The sequence below is a fragment of the Macrobrachium rosenbergii genome, chromosome 42, assembly GCF_040412425.1.
Source record: "Macrobrachium rosenbergii isolate ZJJX-2024 chromosome 42, ASM4041242v1, whole genome shotgun sequence".
Taxonomy (NCBI): domain Eukaryota; kingdom Metazoa; phylum Arthropoda; class Malacostraca; order Decapoda; family Palaemonidae; genus Macrobrachium; species Macrobrachium rosenbergii.
This window is the reverse complement of record NC_089782.1, coordinates 17,322,500-17,346,999: the sequence shown is the minus strand read 5'-3', so window position 1 is coordinate 17,346,999 and position 24,500 is coordinate 17,322,500. Positions and strand designations below refer to the sequence as shown.

At 40.2% G+C, this 24,500-nt stretch overlaps 1 protein-coding gene across 1 annotated transcript; it reads right to left on the bottom strand.

Moving 5' to 3' along the window:
* Nucleotides 1-469: 469 nt before the first annotated feature.
* On the bottom strand, nt 470-23,932 carry LOC136828009 (transmembrane protein 170B). The gene is made up of 3 exons (XM_067085624.1): nt 23,793-23,932; nt 16,095-16,417; nt 470-3,655 (listed from the first exon to the last, which is right to left on the bottom strand). Exons 2-3 carry the CDS (start codon nt 16,391-16,393, stop codon nt 3,460-3,462), a joined length of 495 nt encoding a protein of 164 aa, XP_066941725.1. The 5' UTR covers nt 16,394-16,417; nt 23,793-23,932; the 3' UTR covers nt 470-3,459.
* Nucleotides 23,933-24,500: the final 568 nt, after the last annotated feature.

Sequence of the window (24,500 nt, the reverse complement as noted above, 5' to 3'; positions counted from 1 at the left end):
CGCCTAGTCTGGTGGGAAGCCTCCCAACACAGTCCAAAACTATCTAACAAATGGTCCTCACATTTTCAAGTCATTACTTTCCTAAGGTGCTCTCAAACAAATGTTCTGAACATTAGTAAAAAACCAAGATGCACCATCAAGACCGTTTCATTATTATGGAAACCTGTGCTTTCTGGCCTAATGCAGGACAAGTATGCTCATGCTTAAGTTTTAGACAATGGGACTAATTTATATCCATTGCTGAACTATTTGTTTCATGTTACAAGAAATCAAAACTCTATAAAAAGACTGGTCAACTATAACTAACTTCATATGTAAAACTGCACCATAAACACATGACCACTCTCTTGACAGTTAAGTATGACAACTATAAAAAATGATGTGTTGCATCCCTCATTGCAAGCTCTGCATTTACAATAATGGGACCACGAGTAAATGTCAAAGGTCTATTCCTTAAAAATGTTGACACTGTATTCTGTAACTTAAATCACTGTTTTCTTAATATCAAAACTCAACTTCAGGTTGAAAAGTTCAATCAAAAACTGAAATTGCTCACTTAGAAGTATAACTACCAGAGGCTAAAGCTAAATAGTGATCCCTGCACACCCCAAAACAACAGATCATTATCTTCAGTATACTTCTGCACTCGACTAAAAAACAGGTGATTGAAAACAATGACTGGCAGGACATCTTGCAAAACAAAGTTATTTACGCTACAATAAGGGGTTCTGCAATTCTATGATTTGCCTAGATGTGGTCTTTAAAATTCTGTTGGGCAAGGAATATCAGATTTCTCTTTCCAGTGGTCTCTGCATAAATCCAAATTACAAAACCTTGCTTTACATAACCCACTTATCAGCAAATCCTTGTGCAAACAATCTTTACGGGGGATTACAGATGACAGTAAGCCGTGGAATCCACTACAAACAACATTAAAGTCTTTGTAGTTTTTCTCTGGCCTCCCAATGTTACCTTTCTGATTTTGCAAAGTACTTCTCAAGGTTAGCCGTATGATTGACTGACATTATGTTTTAATAAATGTAATATTCTAGATTTCTTATTTTTCTCTGCTACACTTGTTATTTCTTAAACTATATTTATTAATCTACATTTAGTATTACCCAAAGTGCAACACAGCCCATAGTGAGCAGTATCCAAGATGAAGGTAGTAATCACCAATGCAACTATACTAAACAAGCAGCCTCAGTTCACAAGTAACACATTCAACCTTCAGTTGAAGCCACTGAGAAGTGCATGTCCTTAAATGGAATGTTCATTATTAACACAAAATTCAACAAAAAATAAACAGAACAAAAATATTCCAGCAAATTAAGACCACTTGTTCTAAAGCTATTTATACTGTACAACAACAAAATAAAATTAAATAAAAAACAAGAAAATGACTCATGTACGAGGGCTATATTTCCTCTTTCATCTTTAGCTAAGAAATTAGAATCAAATGGGTTCATCCTCTACCTATGTATGACCCTCAAAACTAAATAACAGTAATTTACTATTATTAGCAAAATGGTTGGTAAACTGACGCCAGATATCTGACTGCATGAAATGAGATAACATTTTCATAGGGTAAATTGGAAGCAAATAACAAAACCTGATACGGATGTAAATTCATTTTTTTATATAGTCTCTGGTGTCCAGTTTCATACACAATCATTAACATCTTTCATTTCTCTAAGGTGAGCAGAAAAGATTCTTGAACAATCAATAAAAAAAATCCGCAGCCACACTCTCCTCCTGGGATAAGGATCAGCCACTAGGGTGCTCACAAAATTTTGCAAGATCGGGGTAGAACTCTTGCAAAGAACTCCTAGCAACTTTTATCAGTAGGAACTAAAATACAGGGAGCATCACCATAAATTCAAAATATCTAAATGCTCTGAAATTCCTAAGACTGCACCATTAACTTCAACATCTATGCATGCTTCTATCAGGAGGTGCTGAGGTCTACGTCATTCACAGTTAATACAAATGTATATAAATCTAGTCTAAACAAAGTATGGAAAAGGTTTGCTTCCATACATAAAATTTTTGCCTGAAAGTTTACTTCCCGTGACTGACCTATATCCAACTCTAAATCAGGATGTACAAACATGAATGATCTTGGCCAAAAAGAATCCTAACATAAGGTGACCTGAGTGATGAGTATTTTTTGCAAAAAAAAAAAAAAGAAAAAAAAAAGAAGAAGAACCACAGTAAAGATGCACTTAATGGGGAGAAATATTTTTAGCTACAGGTATATGGCCAGCACACTGAATCCCTGCAACAAAGCAGAGTGCTTTCCAATAACCTACTATGTAAGATATTTTCCACCGAGATAACAAAACCAGAGAAGATTTTACCATAATATTCAGTAAAAAGTTGTGAACGACAAGAGATTTTACTTCCATTCCCTTATAAACATTGAAATCCATCCCCAACATTCTACAATCTCTAAAATTAAAAGGCCAGTTTATGACACCTCAAAGGGAGTTCAGAAAAGTACTGCCTTCTTTCCCGTTCTCACTGTGCCAAATAAATTCGAATTTCGTACAGCAATTTTTCTTTGCTGTTCTTAACTTTGAAAATACTGTGCTTTTTAACTAAACATAACATTTATATTCCCCTCCTTTTCTTGAAGTATACCTTTACTATTTTTAGTTTAACAGATTAAATAAAACACTTGATACAAATTTAAAACAATTTCACCTAAATGCATCAAAAGAGCATTAAAAATCAAACATTCTCCCATTAAAAAAATTAAAAAAACAATAAAGTGGAAGGTATGGAGTACATTAAAAAATTATACATCTTTGCTTTTCATATCCTCCAGCATATAACTTAATTCAATAACAATGAACATATTGCACCACCAATGTACAGATACCAATCAAAAGGCCTAAAACTGGACTGAATTGAAGACACAAGGCGCGCTCTATTCAATACTTGAGGTTGCTGATCCTCTGTGACCTTTATTCAAAGTTGTCTGCTGTCATAACAACAATATATTAACTATTAGAATACAAATATTTAGGAAAGGTTTGCAACCTAAGCTTGAATTCTTGTCAAAAGAACGTACCTTTAGGACACTTTGCTTGAGGAGAGTCATACAGACCTATCCTGTTTAACTGGGCACCTTGGATATGCTGCGTTTGATGCTGGGCATCTCACTGTGAAACCTGACATCATTAAGGATAAGAGTTAAGACATGGAATTGTAATAATAGCTAAATGGAAGCAACTCTTCAACAGTTATGATTTTGCATTATTTATTGGCATGCAAAATCTAAGTAAAATGTTTCTTCACTATTAGTTGTCTTCAACAGTACTGTGTTCTTTCTATATTCAGTTTAAAAGTTTCCTAAAAGGGTTATGCAGGAAACACCATCAAACAGTAGCCATCCGATGTACACTGAACAAGTCTTTAAACCTGAAATCAACTCATTCTTTGCATACACAACTCTTAGAGAGTTGGCATGACTCTTGAAAATGAGAAAAATATAACAAGCGCTGTCTGAGATATGCCACATATCATGGCATGGATTGGCTGAAGGACAAACTTAGCTTGGTATAGTACATATCCAACAGCTGCACTTGTAGCTGCACAGGTGACAAAAGTGGTGCACATTCCTATGAATATAATACAAGCTGCAGAAAACCTGGAAAAAAGAAGTTGAGGAATTACAAGACTTAACAAGTACTGCAGTCAGAAACAAATCCTTTATAAAAAAGACCCCGTCCACATATGGAATCATGTGATTCTAGCATTAAAACTCTCTTTAAAAGCATCATCCAAAGCATCAACTTCATTAAAAGTTTTTATGACAAACTCCCTTTTTTCCAGTGTACTTGCTTCTAGAATTTCTATCTGGTCTAGATCTTTACCCGCTTCCTTCCCCCATCATTTTTTTTTTTGCCCTTGTAACTGGTCTTTGTCTTGCTACCTGTGTGTCTTCTGCACTTCTCACTGCAAGACCAAAACATCTAAATGTTCCCTCACTGAGATATACATACACCTAGAGGTACATGAAGGGTTTTTCAGTGGCATGTAACTAAGTTCTTACATTTATTTTCGTTTTCAGCATATTGAATTTGTAAGCCCTATTTCCTTTCATTACTTGTACACTTAATTATATACTTCTTAAAATTATTATTGTTGGATATTTATGAAAGCATAAAGAAAAATAGTATATTATTATGGTTTACATGTACATTGTATTTATGTAATGAGTAGAAACATAATGCTGTAATAGGACCACTATATGACAAATTTTTAAAGTAATTTGTATTTTTCCTAACATACAAACCTAAAGTCTTTACACATGGGGATTAACTTTCAGTGAGCTGCAAAACTGGCCGTTAAACTTTTGCAGGGTGGTTATGGTAATAGCTGCCAATGGTATGGGCAGAAGAACTGCCCACCAAGTCAGTGCATATTCAATTCTACGTAGTTTATCTTTTGGCCCAGGTAAGAGAATGAGGGGTGGTAAGAGGTGGGTCCTTTATGTAAAGACCTCAGGTTTGTATCTTAGGTACAATAGAAATTACTTTAAAAATTTGTCATTTGTTCCTCCACAAATACAAACCCTCCATCTTTACATATGAGAGACTTACTTTAGGAAGGAGGATTCTGAGTAAATCTCTGAACTGACTGGTAGTTTGGCTCACCTGGGTACTCTCTTCCTGGTCATGAAAGAGCAAAGGAAGGAGACCATACCTCTGATCTACTGAACATGGGAGATGTTAAATTGCCAGACTTCCAGGCATTTTGAATTAATGGAATGTAATATCCTTGATTCAAAAAGGTTTGGATGAACCCACAGTGTCGGAGATTGTAAAGCTAAGAATAACCAACTGGTTTGTTCAAAGTCAGACCCTCTCTGGATACTCAGTCATCTAGATCACCAGCATGCATGCCCGTCCAGCATGTGACGGCAAATTGTTGACAATATAGAATTTTGAGAGGGCATCTGACTGACTGAAGTCAGGGAAACATTGGGGTATATTTATTAGGATGCTTAGTGGCTTCCTTGGTTATGAATCCTTCAGGTATGGTTGTGACATACAATGAGATCCTGGGAGTAACTATGCATCTAACAACATTTCAAATAAACCACCAAACATGGATTGCAATTATTTCTGGTGCCCTAACATTAGGAAATGCAATAAATTATCTTGAGAAGTCACAGAAATACAGTTTGCATCAGAAATGCAAGCACACATGCACTCCAAAAATGGGTGTTTTGAATCGCTCTTGAATCTTTGCACCACGTGATGCCCTCTCCAGCTTCGCCTTTATAATTCAAATACAACCTTTCACACGCTCTGATTTAACATCCCGTATTACTGAATAGTCCTACCTGAAAATAATATTCACATGTTGGTACAAAAAAAATTTTCCCAGTTCAATAAGGTAAAAAAAAAACACCCTGTAATGTATCTGTATCTTTCCAAGTTCATATTCAAAGGTGTGATTTGAATAAAATGCTATTATGGTACTTGAGTCACTGGCAGGTCAACAACAGGGGTGAATCTCACTGGTATGCAAGGTGTGCAGCCTGTTCAAGTAACTTTTAAAGTACTGTGCAAGTATCTAGATTCCAACTTCTTCAATAACTTTAGTGGTTCAGTTCGTAATAACCTTCATTTCCTTTCATTCAAGTCTTAGATTCAATCCCAAGGTGAGGTACCAATAATAATATAGTAATAATAAGTTACATAGCAGAATCTGAAGCTGCTCTCTAGGCTAAGTTGTCCCTTGCCGCTTGGCCCAGGTTTCAGATTGAGGGGTGGCATGAGGTGGGCATGAAAATGTAATGTAAAGGGCCTCAGGTTTTTATAGCTAGGAAAAATTTAATTTACTTTAAAAAATTGTGATTTGTTCCTACAAGATATACAAACCATCGGTCCTTTACATTAGGAAGACTCACTGGTTGGAGGGAGGAATCTGAGTGAGTCTCTAGAACTGACTGGAGTTCGCCACACCTGGGGTTCCCTTCCTGGTCGACAGAGCGAGGAAGGGAAACCTGCCTCTGACAAATTGATCGGGTTGTAGGAAATGCAAGATCAATTGTCAGACTTCTGAATCTTTTCGTGTGAATGAAGAAGACATCATTTCATACACTAAAATCTAGGATGAACCTTAAAAGTTGGCAGCAGTAAGGTAAATATCAGTACAGGCAGTCCCTGGTTACTGGCGGGCCTGGTTATCGGTGATCCGATTTTTCAGGGCTTGCCAAGCAACGAAAATCTGCAATTTTCGGCACCAATATGCCCTGACTTCCGCTTATCAGCGCCAACGATTGGGTACTGGCGCTGACAGATACCTAACAGAGGCGCTAATAACCTGATTTCTGGTTACTGGCGATTTTCACCTGTCGTCATGCCGTCGGAATGGAACCCCACCGATAACCAGAACTGCCTGTATCGGGTTTGTCTTATTGTCATAATTTACTTCCTCCCCTTACTAGAGGAAGGAGTTGGTTTGCTTCTACAGCCCTGAAAGGAAATCAAATGGAAGCTCGAAGTGTAGGCTTACCTGCATCAAGCGCCAGATCCAGCATGTAACGGCCTGAATCTGCTCTCTGCCCACCGGAAGAGAGCCAGGATGAAGAGAAGAAGGAGAGGCCAGTCACTCCAACACTCAATCTCGCATCCACAACCGCACATCTTAGGCGAGATGAGGTGTCCAAGGACTTGTGGGCAATGTCCCAAAGGTAGAAAGACGTGGAGTGGTCTGTTGAGACAACACTCACTTTCAATACCTGAGAAACCCACAGGTTCTTCCGGAATGCAAGGGGTTGGACCAATACTCCGAACTTCGTGAACTCTTGGGCAGAAGGTACGGGTGTCGTCTTCTCCAGCAGCAGAGCATGCTCTCATGAACATCTCACGAAGTATGAAAGAAATTGTGTTCTTGGACTCCTCTTTATTGGTTGAGCCAGCATTAACAAAGTCATCAACACTCAGGCTGGAGATGGCAAGTTCTCTTCAGATAGCGGTGCACTCTAACAATAGCATCTCATCTGGGTCATTACCTACAAAGTCCTCTAGGGAGGGGATCATGAAGGACTCATACCTAGCATCAGGGACACATGGGTTCTGAGTCTTTGTTACGAAGTCCAAGAAGAAATCAAGGTTCTCCCACTCTCTTCGCCGATGCCAAGGCAAGCAGGAAAATGTTCTTGAGGGTCAGAACCCTGTCTGACGACTCTCGCAAGGGCTCGTACGGTGCACAAGTCAGGCTCCTTAGAATGAGAGTCACATCCCACGCAGGGGGCCTGAGGTCCCTGGGTGGGCAAGACCTTTCAAAGCTCCTCATCAGTAGAGAAATCTCAAAAGAGGAGGAGATATCTACTCCTTTCAGCCGCAAGACTAGGCCAAGTGCAGCCCTGTAGCCTTTTGTGGCTGAAATGGAGAGAAGCTTCTCTCAGCAAAGAAAGACGAGGAAGTCCGCACCCTGCTGAACAGTGGCTTTGACCGGAGAGAGACCCCATCTACGACACCAACCAAAGGAAACGGACCACTTTCCCTGGTGTACTGCTGCAGAGGACTGCCTGAGGTGTCCAACCATCTCCATTGCTGCGCAGCACGAAAGGCCTTAACTCGCAGGAGACCCTAGATAACCGCCAGCAATGAAGACACAGAGACTGCACTGCCTGGTGGTACCGCTCTATGTGGGGTTGACACAGTAGATTGGGCTAGGGAAGGATCTCTCCCGGTGCCTCAGAAAGAAAAGCTAGCATGTCAGGATACCAAACAGCCTTAGGCCATTTGGGAACCACCAGAATCATCCTCAGATTCGGGGTGATCAACACTTGGCTGATTACCTTGTGAATCAGACAAAATGGAGGAAAGGCGTAGACATCGAGGTTGTCCCATGGGTGTTGGGACAAGTCCTCCACAGTGGCCCATGGGTCCGGCACGACCGAGCAGAAGACTTGAAGTTTCCTGTTGTGCCTGGTGGTGAACAGATCTATGACTGGACGCCCCCACAGATCAAACAACCTTTCCGCGATGTCTGGATGAAGGGACCACTCTGTCCCTATCACCTGATTCTGGCGGGTGAGCTTGTCTGCCACTACATTCCTCTTGCCTGGAATGTACCTGACTGACAGCTCTACCTAGTGAGCCAGAACCCACTCATGCACCTGCATTGTCAACTGCTTGTTGACATATGCCACTACCGTGGTGTTGTTGCTCATCAAAACCACGGAGTGTCCCATCACTCGATCCTGAAACTCTTGGAGAGCACTCCCCAAGAAGGCTGCCTTGAGTTCCAGGATGTTGATGAGAAGGTGCCTGTCATCTCAGTGCTACACCCCTGAAGTCAGCAACTCCTCTAGGTGTGCGCCCCATCACTCAGTCAATGCGTCCAAGAACATAAGCATGTCCGGAGGGGGAGCATGCAGGCATACTAAGAGGTTCCTGGAGTCCATCCACCAGTCTAGGTCCTTTCGCACCTACCCTGAGAGAGGGATGTAAAAATACTGAGGGTCTTGAGACTGGGACCAGTACTCTTTCAGTCACCATTGCAGGGACCGAAGGTGCACACGCCCATGAGGGACCAGCTTCTCCAATTACGACTTGCCACTGCTGAGCTGGCTGCTCCTGTTGAGACAAGAACAGCTGTGCTGCCTTCCTGAACCTGCTGATATGAGATTCTGAGGGGAAGACTCTTGCAGCTACTGTATCTATCAGCATGCCCAGGTACTTTATCCTCTCCTTAGGGATGAGATCTGACTTCTCGAGATTCACTACAATCCCTAGATCACGGCAAAACTCGAGGAGCCAATCCCTGTCCTGAAGCAACTGCAAGCGAGAGCTCGCCAGGACCAGCCAATTGTCAAGATACCTCAAAAGACATATCCCATGGGAATGGGAGAATGGATGGATGGGTATTTGGAAATATGCATCCTTCAGGTCCACTGTATGCATGAAGTCATTCTCTCTGATGGAGGCAAGCACGGAGCGAGCTGCCTCCATCTTGAACTGAGTCTGGCGAACGAATTGGTTCAGGGGGAGAGAAAGAGACGACTGTAAAAGCCTGGGGACTGATCCAACACAACTTCCACACCACCCTTGCTCAGCATGGCTGGCACCTCTTGCTTGAGTGCGAGATCCCTCAGGGAACCAGGAACATATGTAAGGAAACGGACCGAAGAGTTGGTGAGGGGTGGCTGAGACTCGAAAGGGAGTAGATATCCCTCCTGAAGGACATCCACTACCCAGGTCTCAGCTCCATATCACTGCCACATTGCCCAATGGCTTGATAGGCATCCCCCCACCACTGGCAGCAGCTGGAGGGGAACACCACTCCTTGTGTTTCCCCTTCTTCTTCTTCGCTTTGCCCCCTTTTCCAGACTGGAAAGAGGGCTGAAAGGGGCACCATTGCATGCCCATTCCGGAGGAAGAAGGCTGGGTGTTCCCCTGAGCACCCTTCGAAGTCTGGGACTTCTTGGGGCCCAGGAACTGCAAGCCTGTCCCAAAGGCCGGGCCGCAGTGGAGCACGAAGGTCTTGGCCACTGCCTGATGGACAAGGCAGTCGCTGTCTTCAGCCCGACGCTTGTCCACCGCAGCATCTACCAGCTTTCTAGGGAAGTGACAGACAGAACCCAGCAACAGTCTGTTCCGTAGGGTCATTACCCTGTTCCGTAGGGTCACTGCCGATTCAGGGCCTACAGACCTGGTGAAACAAGAAAGGACAGAGTCCCTTCTCTTTAGCACCAGGTTTGCCCACAGTTTTGCCGTCTAGCCAGGCCAATCGTGCAGACAAGATTGAGGACTGGGTGGAGTCGAATGGGCGACTGGCTGGCAAGAACTTGCGCTGTCCTCTCGGCGGGACCCAGTCTTTTTCGAGGCCGGTACCTTGCGAGAAGACTGTACAAGGGACCTCCTCTCTGTCTCTCCAGCTGCTTGGACCCGAGAGACCAAAGCACCAGCCTGGGAACCTGGCTTGGCACCGGAAGAAGTGCCAGCAGGCAGAGCTGAGACACCTGCATGTCTTGGCTCTTTCTCTTGTCCTGTGCCCGAATTGGTATGGTGAGCAGACTCTCCAATGCCAGTTTGGGATACCTGAGTCTCCTTAGAGACCAGGGTACTCAGAGCGGCTTGCGAACGAGTGTCAGACACAGTGCCAGCCTTCAAAGAGGACTTTTTAGGACCGGCAACAAGTGTGCAACGGAGGGGGGGGGGGACAGCCTTCTTCTTCTTTGACCGACAAGCCTTGGAAGAAGGGGAGGAGGTAGCAGATGATAACGATGATGAAGACCAAGTCGATGAAGACGAAGACGACAACATCTTCTGAGACCTCTTCTGAACATCTGAGACTTCTTTGTCATCTTCCCCCAACCAGGAGGGAGCAGCAGACATCACAGGAGCAGCCGGGGTGGCCAAGGTAGCAGGAGCAACCGGGCAGCAGGAACACTGTCTACGGGAGTGGCGACACGGGCAGCCAGGACAGCCCAGGAGCCAGGGAAACCAGGAACAGCGACTGGGGTGACCGGGATAGCAGGGGCAGATAGAGCAGCCAAGACAGTCTGGGAGCCAGGGAAGCCAGGAGCAGTGACTGGGTGGCCAGGATAGCTGTGGAGCCAGCGATGCCAGGAGCAGCATGGGCAGGAACCATCAAATGGGGCACGGTGGAAGTCACCTTCATTGAGAGTCCAGCCTGGGACAGCAGGGCCACGGTGAAGCCTGAAAGCAGAGGCACTGCGTGCTGGGATGCTGGTATGGCGGCCACCTGGGTCTCCAGGTGAGACGAGATGGTTACCAGCATCTTGGCGAAGGCTGTCATTGTCACAGTGCCGGTGGTAGGGGTAGCGGCAGTGTGGGTTACCATAGGAACGGCCACCAGGCGCAACAAGAGACCCTGCAATGATGGCGTGCCAGACAGACCCAGGTAATGCCAGGCCGCATCTATGTCAGTCACCTGCTCAGCATGGAGAGCAACTGCCATGCTGGAAGAAAAATTCGGGTTAATGGAGGGAGCCTCCTCTCGCTCAGGGAGGAAAAGCAACCCCCCCCCCAAGAGAGAGAGACCCTCGAAAGATGGTCGTCCTGGTTGTCTGAACAACCCCGTCCTTCCATGCCCAATGAAGCGAGAGAAGAAGATGAAGGGGAGTCCTCTCCTGAAGGAAAGGCAGCCAGAAGGGGAAGTTTGCCGGGAGAGAGAAACGAGGACAAAGGGTTAGCCACCAAGGGAGTTGTTGGGGGCGTATAACCCTCAGATGACGCCTTGGAAGGCTCCCTCTGGTACTGTTTCCTCCCTTCAAACTTCGTCCACTGCTCAGCCGACCAGGAACAACACTCAGTACAGGTAAAACTTCAGGTACACAAGCACCCCCTGCAAGAGGAGCAATAGCATGCAGATCAACATCAACATTTGAATGGAAGCTACTACACTTCTTCCCACCCACCCACCCCAAGACACACACGGTGGGGAAAGGAGGGCTTACAAGGCTTACTTTCATGAACTTGCATACTCCAAACACACAAATAAGCAGACACACAAGGAAAAAAGAGATCCCACTGGGAAAAACAGCTCAATGACAGTCAGGGCAGAGAGGGAATCCCTCATCTGCATCGCACAATGGCCAAAAGCAAATTGGGAAGTTTACATCCGGGCAGGTGGGACTCCCGCCTACTGGACGGTAGTTAACTGCTTAACCACCTTGTTTGAAAGTTCAACAGCCGTTTCCAGCCGCCCAGTAATTCCTAATGTAAAGGACCGATGGTTTGTATACCGTGCAAGAACAAATCCTTTTTAATCTTCATGATCGGGGTTAACTATATGGTAACCTAACCCCCGATTAAGCAAACTTTGTCAGCCAACTGGAAAAAATCAATGGAAAGAGGATGACAAGCACATATACAAGGTACAAGAAAAAGTAATAAATTTTTTGCACTTGACACACTGAGTTGAACTTACAGCACTAGCTAGCAATAAAGCAGCTGACTGGAGAGGTTTTGGTATGGGATAATGGGATACTTCACCAAAAAATGCAAAATACCATGTCAGCATATAGACCTTGTAATGAATCCCGCTGCTTTGTACCAAATCAATTCCGCTTCATAAAGTGCACTTACATTACTATATTTTTGCTAATACCTAGATCATCATCATCCAACTCGCCCTAACTCAGGTGTGGCCCAGAATTACTGGGAGATGGAATAGGCTGGGGAGGATTTTGGATCAGCAGTTCTGTACACAACTGGCCTTCTATCCAGTCAATGAGCTAAGGCCTGATAAGTTGCCAATTATTTATAGCTCATTCAAACCACATAAATGTTTTCACATGAATGTCATTCAAATGATGTGGCACAAAATATGTAAACATTATTGAAGATACCTGGAGGTGATCAAATAATCAATACATATCATTATTTGAGACCCACTGGACTCAAAGGGTTAAATTGTTATTTAACCCAACACTTGACTAATTATTTTACTTCTCAATTATTTTGACCCCAGTAAAACTTAAGTTGTGAAAGTACAGCTACAACTTTTAACAGACCTACGGTACCTACAAGACAATCACTTCTGGAATGTTTTCAATTTCCTAGCTGCATGGTTCCAGTAGGTCCATTTTTCATGTGACCATGGCTGAAGTCCCAACTTGCCACATGCACTCCCTTAGCCAGCCATGAAGATTATTTGATAATGTGCCTCACCACTGAGAGAAGATAGTGAGAGATGTTACAGGTCTTAAAGAAGGTTCTGTTTCCCTTCAGCTACTGTCCCTTGTACTCTGTATATCAATTTACTCTTTATTTTCCTTGTACTGAGTAACCATGGAAGACAGAATGTCACTTAGTGAGTAATTTTTCAAAGTGTAGGACTACATCTCTAACTCTATCTTGTCTCTAACCGAGTTCCTTTCTACCACAGTGTTATCATACATGTTTACACAGCTCATGTCCCTTCTACATCTATCTCAAGGCTGTACGGTACTGACTTTGTAAGGGTCCCTGGTTATCTTACTGACTGACTTTCAGTCTGACCCTACTCAAGATGACAGAGATTTTATGCATAATCTGAATCTACTTCCAGCAAAACACTAATTTTAATTGCTTCAGCTAAAGACCACGTACCTAGTTTCCTCCGACTTCTAAACACTATCTGAATGCACACAGGTTGCCAGTACACAGCTGTATCATGGACAAAAAACTACATTTTCATACTCAAGTGTGGCTAGAATCACGATGGTGTGCATGAGCTGGTAAGGAGTGTGCATGATGTCCTACGCCTACCTACATTATTCTTTTTTTCTCAGTCAGTACATAGCCATCCATGCACATGTGCAAGAGGAGTACTCCATATACAAAAGGCAGCGTTTATCACTAAGAAAAATCAGACACCAGACAAAAAGAATTGTCACTGAATAGTGTACTAATTCAATGATGGGATAATTTGCCGCTGGTGCTCATAATTTGTTTAAAATCTAATTGCCATATCTGGACAGGAAGGAATATGACTCAGATACCATATGAAAAGAAACTGGTTGTTCAGTTCTTGCAGTGGAAGAACATATCACCTTTCTTGTTTTAACTGACTTTACCCAAGGATATATAATTGCTTTAATTTCTGGACCACCTCCCTCAAGGATTAATGAACTGCTGGTTTCTTGGACAGTAAAATGAGATTCATTGCGCAACTCCAGCTCATCAATCTGTGACACTAGCAAGACAATTAGTTTCAAAACAAGTAAAGACCTAGACCAGGATAGTGATACACACTACCTAAAACCACAATTACCATATTTTCCATCATCAAGTCCACTGATTTTTTTTTTCTGAAATACGTCTCAGAAATTTACCATGTGTCCTTAAGGCCACTGATTATGTTTTTCTTATGCCTATCTGAACACCAGAGGAAGGTTAACTTTGCTAGATAGTAATCAGAACTCCTAGATATGATCTCTGAATGAAAAGTGTAAGTTAAAACAGTACATGAACATGAGCATCATTAAAATAAAAGTAGGAAGATTATTGTAATCTACCACGTCTGTGTTACGAGTGTACATTGCTTTCAAAATGTTAACAATATGCAAAATATTTTCATGTTGCTCTGAAGGTAAACATTTTTTTATTATTATTTGAAATATTTGCATTCTCCTCTACAATGGACCCCCGCCTATTCGTGGTTCCGGTTTGTGGCTTCAACTATTCATGAGACTTCTGTGGAACATATATACATACATATATATATATATATATATATATATATATATATATATATATATATATATATATATATATATATATATATATATATATATATATATATATATATATATAAAATATATACTGTACACATGGTATTTTGTGGAAAATTCACCAATTCACAGTATTTTTCATCAAGAAATATTCACAAATTACTGTACTCTATTTTTATATCATTTTTGTGACTAAATGCACTTTTTGTGATAAAACTATTAAAATATTCAGGTATAAGCATTTTTTGAGGGGTTTTAAATATTTGCGGATTTTAGCTATTTGCAGGGGGTAGTGTGGTGCGCGTTGCCTGCGACTACCGGGGGTCGACTGTATTTTTATTCTGTTCTACTTGGATGTCATTTGTGTGGTGTTTATGTGAAGTGTTACTGTGCAATATAATGTTACTCTGTATTACAAATATTTCCTACTATGGTGTTTAATTTTTAATTTATCTAAGAAATTTATCTAAGAGTAAAAAAAATGTTTGCACAACCCTATATGTGGCGCCGCATGTCAGAGGGGCCTAACCCTCAAACATGGCAATACTGAGTTAGTGGTGGGAAGATATATTAAAGACATGTAATTTTCAAGTGGGAACAAGTTTCAAATGAAAATCACCCTTCATCCCCCCAAACTTGCGGTCCGAAGTCACATGATATAAATTAGTTCCAGTACAAATGGAAAACTTTAAAGCTTACTATCTCAAAACTATGTTTTTGCACCAACCATTTACAGTACACTCACTAAGACATTATCGTATAGGCAAAGAGAATTTGTCACAAAATATAGCCAAGCAGTTTATACCTTATATGCCACACAGTAACCTGTTCAAATGTTGCGGTTCACTGGTATGCCAGCTTCATGAAAGCTTATCAAATATATTCAATGAACATAAAAAAACAGTGCTTTTAAAGTATAAAACAGTACTTTTAAAGTAAATTAACTTAAAGCTACAATAATCAATGTGTTGTAGCAGCCAAAGCATTGAGACAGACCAAATGTGCACTGCACACCAACCAAAGTAAAGCCATTGACTCTTTATAGTGGAATCTTATGCTACATCTTTTTCCTCTCCAAATTTTCCTAGCCACAATTGGAGTAAGCCTTTTCAAGCCTCGAAATACAGGACGCAATTGCATTTTATTTTTATCCTCTTACGACCGCTAGCCAAATTCAACAATGTTATCAATGACAGTTACTCTTCGCTCTGACTTACAAAACCCAATTATAAAAAGTTAACAGTGCATAAGAGTCTACAGTTATTAATATACCACAATAAATTATCTACTAGTGACATAAAATTTTATGTCTTAGATACTCAACATGATAAGATCATATAAACAGAAAACAATACTTGACTTGAAAAGATTCAACAGATACAGTAAGAAATATACGCGTATACATTCACTAAGTCCAGTTGCACCATTGATACTGAGGTTGTAAAACCAAATACAGGATAGAAAAGGCTCCCACTAGTGTTGGAAGTCTCCAAGAGTAAAACACTTGGCCAACTGTAACTAGATGGTAAGGCAAAAGTGTACAGTAGAGAGATTGTTTAAACTATGGATATAGTAATTTCAATTCTGCATCACAGCAAATCTTTACTGTCACTTCTGAGGTCATCAGAAGTACAGGCAGTCCCTGGTTATCGGCGGGCTTGTTATTGGTGACCCTGTCTTTCGGTGCTTGTCTCGCGACTAAAATTGGTGATTTTTGGCGCCAATTTCCGCTTATTGGCACCAATACATACCTAACAGAGGTGGCGAAAATGTGCCAAAAATCAGCAATTTTCACTTATCATCACGCCGTCGGAACGGAACCCCTGCCAAAAACCAGGGACTGCCTGTATAGCAAAAAGACCAATGTTACTTATTTCCTTACCTTCCATATTTATGTTTTCTCAGCATGAGAAAGGCGATGATGCTGGATACAATATGAATGAAGAGAGTTGAAAAGAAACCCCATAGGAATATGGCTTGCCATAGTTGAGGAAAGGTTTCTAGAGGATGGTTAGACCACACCTCAGCATATGCTATCTCATCGTGCTGTGTGCTGTATGCTACTACAGCCTCTGATTCTCTGATAAGGCCTAAACTTCCCAAAAGCCCCAACCAGAACGCCAGAGCTGTAAATGCCTCCAATAGTACCACGCCTGGACACCACCATCCCTGAGGGCGCATCTTCCTTCTCCTACATTCTAGGATCTGTAAGATAAACATCATATACAAGTTTCATTGTCAAGCCTGCTTTAAACATTACAAAATGAGACCATATTTTAATTGTTAGGGTCATTTCCAAGACTGCAAGATAAAAAATCTTACTTCTCAGATGACATTTACAACAAGTAAATCACATCATCTTTAAAATTTCTGGGCTATTTCTTGGCCTTCAACAAACCCCTTTTGCTCTTTAAAATGATTCAAAAGGTAAAACAGCATGTCAGATGTTAAGTCTGATGCCTTTCAGTTTTCAAAGCTACAATTCTTTATTCACAGAGACATTCTTTTAATCAAAAGATTTCTATTTAGCAATATGAGCTCTTAACCCTCACAGTCTGAGCTCAATATATATTAAGCACACCACTAGACCAGGCTAAATTTAAGGATGGCCAATTTAAAAAAAAAAACATATATTAATGGAAAGAGGGAGATATGCTTATGCACATGGTATATGAAAAAAATACAAAAAATTTTCTGTACCTTCCAGGAAAAGTTGAAAATTAATATTTCCAACCCTATGCGGGGCCTCTTTTCCAAAAAACAGTAGTAAAAATATGCTAATTTTACCGAGTTACAGGGGTTTTTTCTAATAATTTTTCTATTTTGTTTTGTAAAATCATAATTACAGCTCACACAATATCATAACAGATAAAAATAAATTCATTATCAAATTCTGAGTATATTTATTGTAAAATATTCTCCAGTCATCCTTGGATGGGTCCCCTGTACCACATCAAGTTAAGTATATCTTAGTTTTACCAGACCACTGAGCTGATTAATCTTTCAAGAATGAGTGCACTCTCTGACTCACATACTGCTATCTGAAGAGTTGGAACATTTTTCCTGCAAAATTCGTTCAAAGCATATGGCGCGAAATATTGAAAATATATATATGTGACCCTGAATTCACCCCAAAGCTATAAGTAAACATACATATATGAGTCTAGGACAATTACCCCCCATGGACAATTACCACCCATGGACAATTACCCCGAGGACAACTACCCCTAGGACAACTACCCCCTAGGACAACCACCCCCTTAATTAAATTGGCGTTAATCTCAGTAAATGCAATTAAATAGTTTCTGTCATTACCTACTCTCTTAATTGCTTTTAAGTACAATTAAATAGTTTCTGTCGTTACTTACTCTCTCATTTGCTTTAAGTGCAATTAAATAGTTTCTGTCATTACTCACTCTCTTAATTGTTCTTAAGTGTATTTAAATAATTTCCGCTATTGTTTGAGATAATTTTTTTCCTAAATGTTTTCAAGCTGACTCTCTCTATTTTCTTTGCATTAGTGAAACCGCTGAGATCCCTTAAGCAACATGGAATTTTTCAAAAGTTCTAGAGGAAAAGACAGACTAGTGCTTGATGGATATTTATATGTTAAGGAGAAAGATTTGGCTAATGGTGTAGTGTCGTTTGAGTGCGAAGAAAGAAGAAACAAAGCCAGTTGCAAAGCTAAAGTAAAAGTACATTGCAGCAAAGCGAAGTTGTTGGTAGGCTTCATAGCCACACCCATGCGCCATCTCAAACAAAAATTATAGCTGCGAAAACTATCCAAAAGGTCAAGAAGCGAGCCATCGAGACCGAGGAAACACCGCAAGTAATTCTTCCTGAAGCTTGTAGCACCATTGATGAAGAAACGGGAGCAACTCTACCACCGATTCATCATTTAAGACGTAACATTAGACGCCATCGACAACGTCTATCTCTTTCAAGACCGTTGCCTTTAAATAGCCAAGAACTTGTTTTAACAGATGAGCAGACCAAAACACAGGATGGTCAAGATTTTCTGCTTTTCGACTCTGGGCCAGTTGAGAAACGAATTCTCATCTTCGGAACAAAGAAAAACTTGGATTACCTAAGTCAAACGTCACATTGGTCGCTAGATGGAACGTTCAAAACAGTGCCTACAATCTTTTCACAATTATACACAATTCATGCATTGATAAATGATCGTTCAGTGCCTTTAATATACGCTCTTTTGCCTGATAAAAGCCAAACAACTTATTCGAACTTACTGGAGCAGTTGAAACTACTGAAACATGATTTAGCACCAAAGACTATCATGGTAGACTTTGAAAAAGCCATGATTAATAGTTTAAAACTGGCATTCCTGCAAACCGAAATAAAGGGATGTTTTTTTCACTTTTGCCAAAGCATATACAGGAAAATTCAGTCTAATGGATTTCAGCAGCGATACCAAGATGATAGAGAGTTTTCCATCGCGATGAAAATGATAGCCGCTTTAGCTCTAGTACCGGCTTGTGATGTTGATAAATCATTTGAAACCCTGTGTGAATTTCTCCCCTGAAACATACAAAGTGCAAGACTACTTTGAAGACACCTACTTAGGACGTCCATGTCGAAGAGGACGGCGCGCGAACCATTGTTTGGAATAGAGTTATGGAATATGTATAACAGAACTGCAGATGAACTTCCTAGAACAAATAATGCAGTGGAAGGGTGGCACAGGAGTTTTTTAGCAAATGTTGGTTGTTGCCATCCAAATATTTGGAAGTTTATAACATACATTAAAAGAGAGCAAGGGTTACAACAAATGCATATGGTTCAATCTTTTGCAGGTTTTGCTAGACAGCCATCTCGAAAGAAATATTTAGATGTTTCAGCCCGTATTATTTCAGTTACTGAAAATTATGGAAACAGAGATCTGGTTGAATATTTACGATCTATTGCGTATAATTTGCATTTTTAAAAATTTTTCTTTTACTTTCCAGTTTAGCTTTTTGTATGATTTTAACTATTTTTTTGTTTTTTTTTCCTGCTTTTCATTTTATTTTCTTTTAAGAATTTTTCAACTTTTAAAAAAATTTTTAATAAATATTCATACAATAGTAGTTCTTCATTTTTCAACCTCTCTTAACACGAATATGTAAACCATAATACAATTCATTCATTACTTACTCGCTTAATTGCACTTCTGAAGTGCAATTAAATAATTTTGAAAATTTTTGTTATAAATTTTTTCCTAAATGGTTTCAAGCTGACTTAGTGTCTTAGGGGGTAATTGTCCTAGGGGTAGTTGTCCTAGGGGTAGTTGTCCTAGGGGGTAGTTGTCCTCAGGGGTAATTGTCCATGGGGGTTAACTGTCCACCGGGGGTAATTGTCCTGATACGTACATATATGTCACCCAGCCACAAGGGGTTAACTTCTGCTTGTCTTTTCTCATTTTTTCACTAATACAGTACTCGGAACTGTCCCTTAAATGAAATAAATATTGTATATCTTTACAAAACTCATCTTGAGAACTATTAACTCTATCCCACCACCCTCCACCACATCCAACCAATAAAATATGAGGAGCATACAGCCCTTACTCGATCATTTTTATTAGTTCTTAATGACAGCCACTGGTTAATTAAAATGTTGATTACTCACAATGTCAAAACTCTATGAAACTAATATCACTGGTGAAATTTAGAATAAAGCAGTCTTGGCTACACATCTAACTGAATGTGAAGGACAGCAAAATCTTTTTGCATAAAACAATTTTTTTCTATAAAAGCTCACCAACCATATTTAGACCACATTTATGGTCCTCCAATGCCCCATACACTACAGTCCATGAAATAGTCCAAGGAATATACAGTAAATGCAATTTATTGTACAGTTTATGAAATACTCATCTAATTTTAAACTGTGAGTAAATAGTAATGGCATGCATGCTTGGTGTTAAATAATAGTGTCATGACAGTAAAAATATCTGTTTTAGTTATATAGATCATCTCTAAAACTGTGAATAGTTGCTTGATAAGTAGGCAGCTGGAGTAAGCAAACTCAAGAAGTTTCTGTAGAAAAGAGATGAGGATTCTTAAGTGAATAATCTTCCACTCATCAAAACATCTTTCTTGCTTCATCCCATATTCTCAACAGTGCTTCACCCCACTGTTGCTGGCAATAAGCAACACAACCATTTTTATTATTCTCCATGCAAAACTGAGGTACGCAAACACTGGGCCACATATCTTACATGGAGACTGTGTGAATAGCCTAACTACCTCACATAAACTAAAAAAACTTCCTAAAAGATAGATCACATTGATTTTTCTGCATAAACAATAAGCTAAGCTCATGTTGCCTACTGATATTAACCAAGCTACAACTATCCTAACCTAAAACTCCTCATCTCAAAGGGGTATCCACCATCATATGTAGAACTGATGCTAGGCTAGCCTACCCCTCAAATAGTTCTAGGCTAAATAAAGAGTTAGGCTTAGGCTATGATGGTAATAACTGAATGTAGGCTGTCTTACCTCAAACCGCTCATCTGTCTGATCCTATACATGATGATTAGGCCAACGGCTCCTGACAAAGCAAAAAGTGAACATAACCTATTCCTACAGGCTATTATATACTTGGGATGCTTGGATTTGCTACCTAACCTAAAATTCAACTAGCCTAAGTGCTTAACAAAAATTTTTTAATTACTTAACAGTAATGAAATATGTTAAAATATTAGTAAAACTTTACTTTAGCTGTGCGGCCTGATTCCCACCAGTCACTGACCGGGACAGGTTCCTCATGCATAATTAGACATAACCTTTCCTATAATGCCAGGTCCTGACCTAACCAGATCTTACCTACCTAACCTAACTTAGGGCAATGTGGCCTGACCTGGCTGGGGGGGGGGGCAAAACCTGGTAACCTATCCTGGTCAGCGACTGGTGGGAATCCGGCCATGCAGCTAAAGTAAAGATTGGTAATTTTTCTGAAACCCAGCCAGGCATTTTTGCATGAAAAACCATTTTTTCTGTCAGTTTTCTTATTGTGTTGTTGTGTTCTTATGTTATTATCTTCAGCAAAACTATTGTTTTTTTTATTAACACTACACCCAACAACAATGGGGTCCCCAAGTGGGAACGCGTTGTGGGTGGGGAAAACTGAAAACGAGCAATGTGCGGAAGATAATAACAGAAAACAAGTGATGTGCAGAAGATAACAACAGCAGAACACAACAAAACAACAAGAAAGCTAACAAAAAATGGTTTTTCATGTAAAAATGGCTAGGAAATGATAGGGCACTAAAAGAACCTAAAAATATCAACCTAACATAACCTAAGGGTGTTTACTGTTACAATTTTGCCATATTAGCTATGGGGGGGGCAATTTTGTCTTACCTTGTTAGTCAGAGTGGGATGATTCCTGATGCCGGGTAGCAATAGCATTTATCCAGAAATGAGCCCTTATAGTCGCTTACAGAAAAGTTGCATGCAACACGCTTTTTAGTTTTGGCTTTCGAACTTTGACATGACACTGCCAATAATGTTGATCAGAGCATGAAGTACAAGCCTTGGAACACTTAGGACACTTTACTTCCTTTGGGAACACTGTGGTTTCTTGAAAACTGCAGAGTTTCTGAATTATTATGAAAAAATTATTAATTGCCTTGTATTCAGTCACCTCACAACTACTACAAGTAACTACAGTAAACTGATTCTGGATTTGAACGAGTGCATTTTCCAACAAGGAAACATTTCAATTTGAATTGGAACCATTTTTCAACTTCCATGGAAAATGGAAAAAAATTGATTAAAATAAATCTGAATTTTGATTGGCCAATTCGAAGTGAACCTCAGCGGGGTCGGCTGAGATAAGGATGGCTACAGTGGAACGCATGCGCAAACAAGTTGTTGTCTTGAACCTCATCAGTTGTAACCTGCCAAAACCCAGTAGCGAATAGTAACGCATTTACTGTAGGTACCATATTCTCATTGGAGGACCTTGCTCAGTGGGTGAAGGCACTGTGAATGTAGGCAAAATTGTCACAGTGTGAAATGGGGAGGAGCCAAGTAAAGTGGAAACAAACTTACGAACATAACTAGAGCTACCCAGCATAAAATGGTGAACACCAAAAACCAGCTTAGCTAAATTCCATGCCTTACTGCAATTTTATTAATTTTTTCTGTTAATAAGCATTAGTGAAGGTTATGTATTATTAAGAAGTTTTTTGTTTTAATGTGTTTTACCCAAGAAAAATATAAATTATATTGTGGGAGGTGGCTGGAGTCTTCTGAAAAATAACCATAAAGTTTTACCAGAATATTTAATGAAAGGTTTCTCATCTGTCAATCTTTGCAAATTAGGTAGAACTAAGTAGTAGCTCTGCGGCGGCGACTACCTTCTAACTTGCCTTTTTTCTACTGTTTTTTGGTTGCTAATTATGGATTTACCTACAATTTTTGTTGGACGAATGTATAACCTGTAATTAACCCCTGAAGTCCGTCCAACAAGGGATTTCCATACGCGATCTTCACAAGAGAGCACGGGTACATCTGTTTCGAATGGTTCACATCCTGTCTGGCAAGTGCAATAACATATTAACGTATGGGTAACCCCAGCCCCCCGGGCCAGTACTAAACACAGTGAAGGGATATTCTATTTGACCGACAACAAACAAACCCACCGCCAGTATCAGAAGCCCTAAAAGTGTAGAAAAAACCAGTTTCCAAGGTAAAAACATGTGCGGAGCTAATACTTAGAATTACCACAAATCATTACTAGCCTAGCCTATGAAACATTTCTATGAATACATAAATTAAAATTATTACCAATTAGTACCAATTATTACCAATAAGTAGGCCTATGCCTATGATTTATGACAGCCATGGTCACATTAAGTAGAGGGTGAAACTTTACTTTAGTTGCGCAGCCTCATTCCCGCCAGTCGTCGACCAGGACAGGTTCCTCATACATAAATAGACATGATCTCTCCTATAATGCCAGGTCTGGACCTAACCAGCTCTTAACTACCTAACCTAACTAAGGGCTATGTGCTCTGACCTGGCCCAGGGGGGCGAAGCTTCAAAAAGGCAGTAACCTGTCCAGGTCAGGGACTGGTGGGAATCAAGCCTCGCAACTGAAGCAAAGATTTACCAGGCAGAGAGCCTGGACAGGTTACAAAGTTTAGGTTAGGATGTATCTATTCCTATAGAAAAAGGATTTTCTTGTAATTTTCAAGTATTTTTTAAATTTTTTTTTATTGACTCTTTTTTTTTTTTCTTTTAGCTGGAAATAACAGGGATAGTTTGTTTAATTTAGGAGGCTACGGAAGGCGAGTACCAAAACACAGAAACAAATTATTAGGCTAGCGAGTCACACAAAGACAAAAATCATAAGAAAGGGCAAAGAACCTAAAGAGAAAATTATTCCTCTGGCAAAAACTGTAGAGTGTAATTACGAAATTTCACCATACAAGCTACATTAGATCTTAATTCCTAAAGAGAAGGTCTGGGTCAAAACAAAGTAACAGCCTAAAAACAAAGTTAGCAAAGGTAAAGAATAAAGTGGGCCAGCCTAAGCAAATGCATGGCAGGCCGACGAAGGTTCAACTCACCAGTCAACAACCAACACTACGGCTGGTACGACGACGTCTTTTTCAGAACTTCGAGTCACGCTGCAGGAATGGAGCGCAGATTTTGGGCGTGGATTAATCATGAAAGTCAGATGTCATGCTGAACTGCACAAACTACTACTACACACATACGTGACGTCTCACGAACTTATCAATAAACAAACACTGTTGCCATAACACCTTGTAGCATATGAAGACAGGTGTTTCTCCCTCATGACAGATGGCAGTCTTTTTCTACCACATTAAATAAGAAGAATATTTATAAGACTGGAGTAATGACTAAAAAAAATTTTCCCGATTAACGGAAGTACGAATTAGGACAATACTAGTTGTATTATTCTGGTAATAATGTAAACTCTGTTGTTGAATAGTTGAAAGAAAACTTGTGTTGCTAATCGAGGAAACCTTAGGGTCGTTTCTTTTGTTGAGTAACAATAAATGAGAACTTCTTACATAAAGATATCCATTAATATTATATCTATTATAGTAATTTTGTATAAAATATATATTTATATATTTATTGAGAACTTATTTTATATACTTATCATTATATCTTAGAAAATTTGTGATTCGTCGAGCTAAGTCTATACTGAACAGTTTTTCGTTCACCTAAGGAAGAGGCCCTTTAAAGAAGGTGTTCACTTTATCTTTATTAGAGTTCCATAGGAAGGACGGCAGGGACGTATTTCT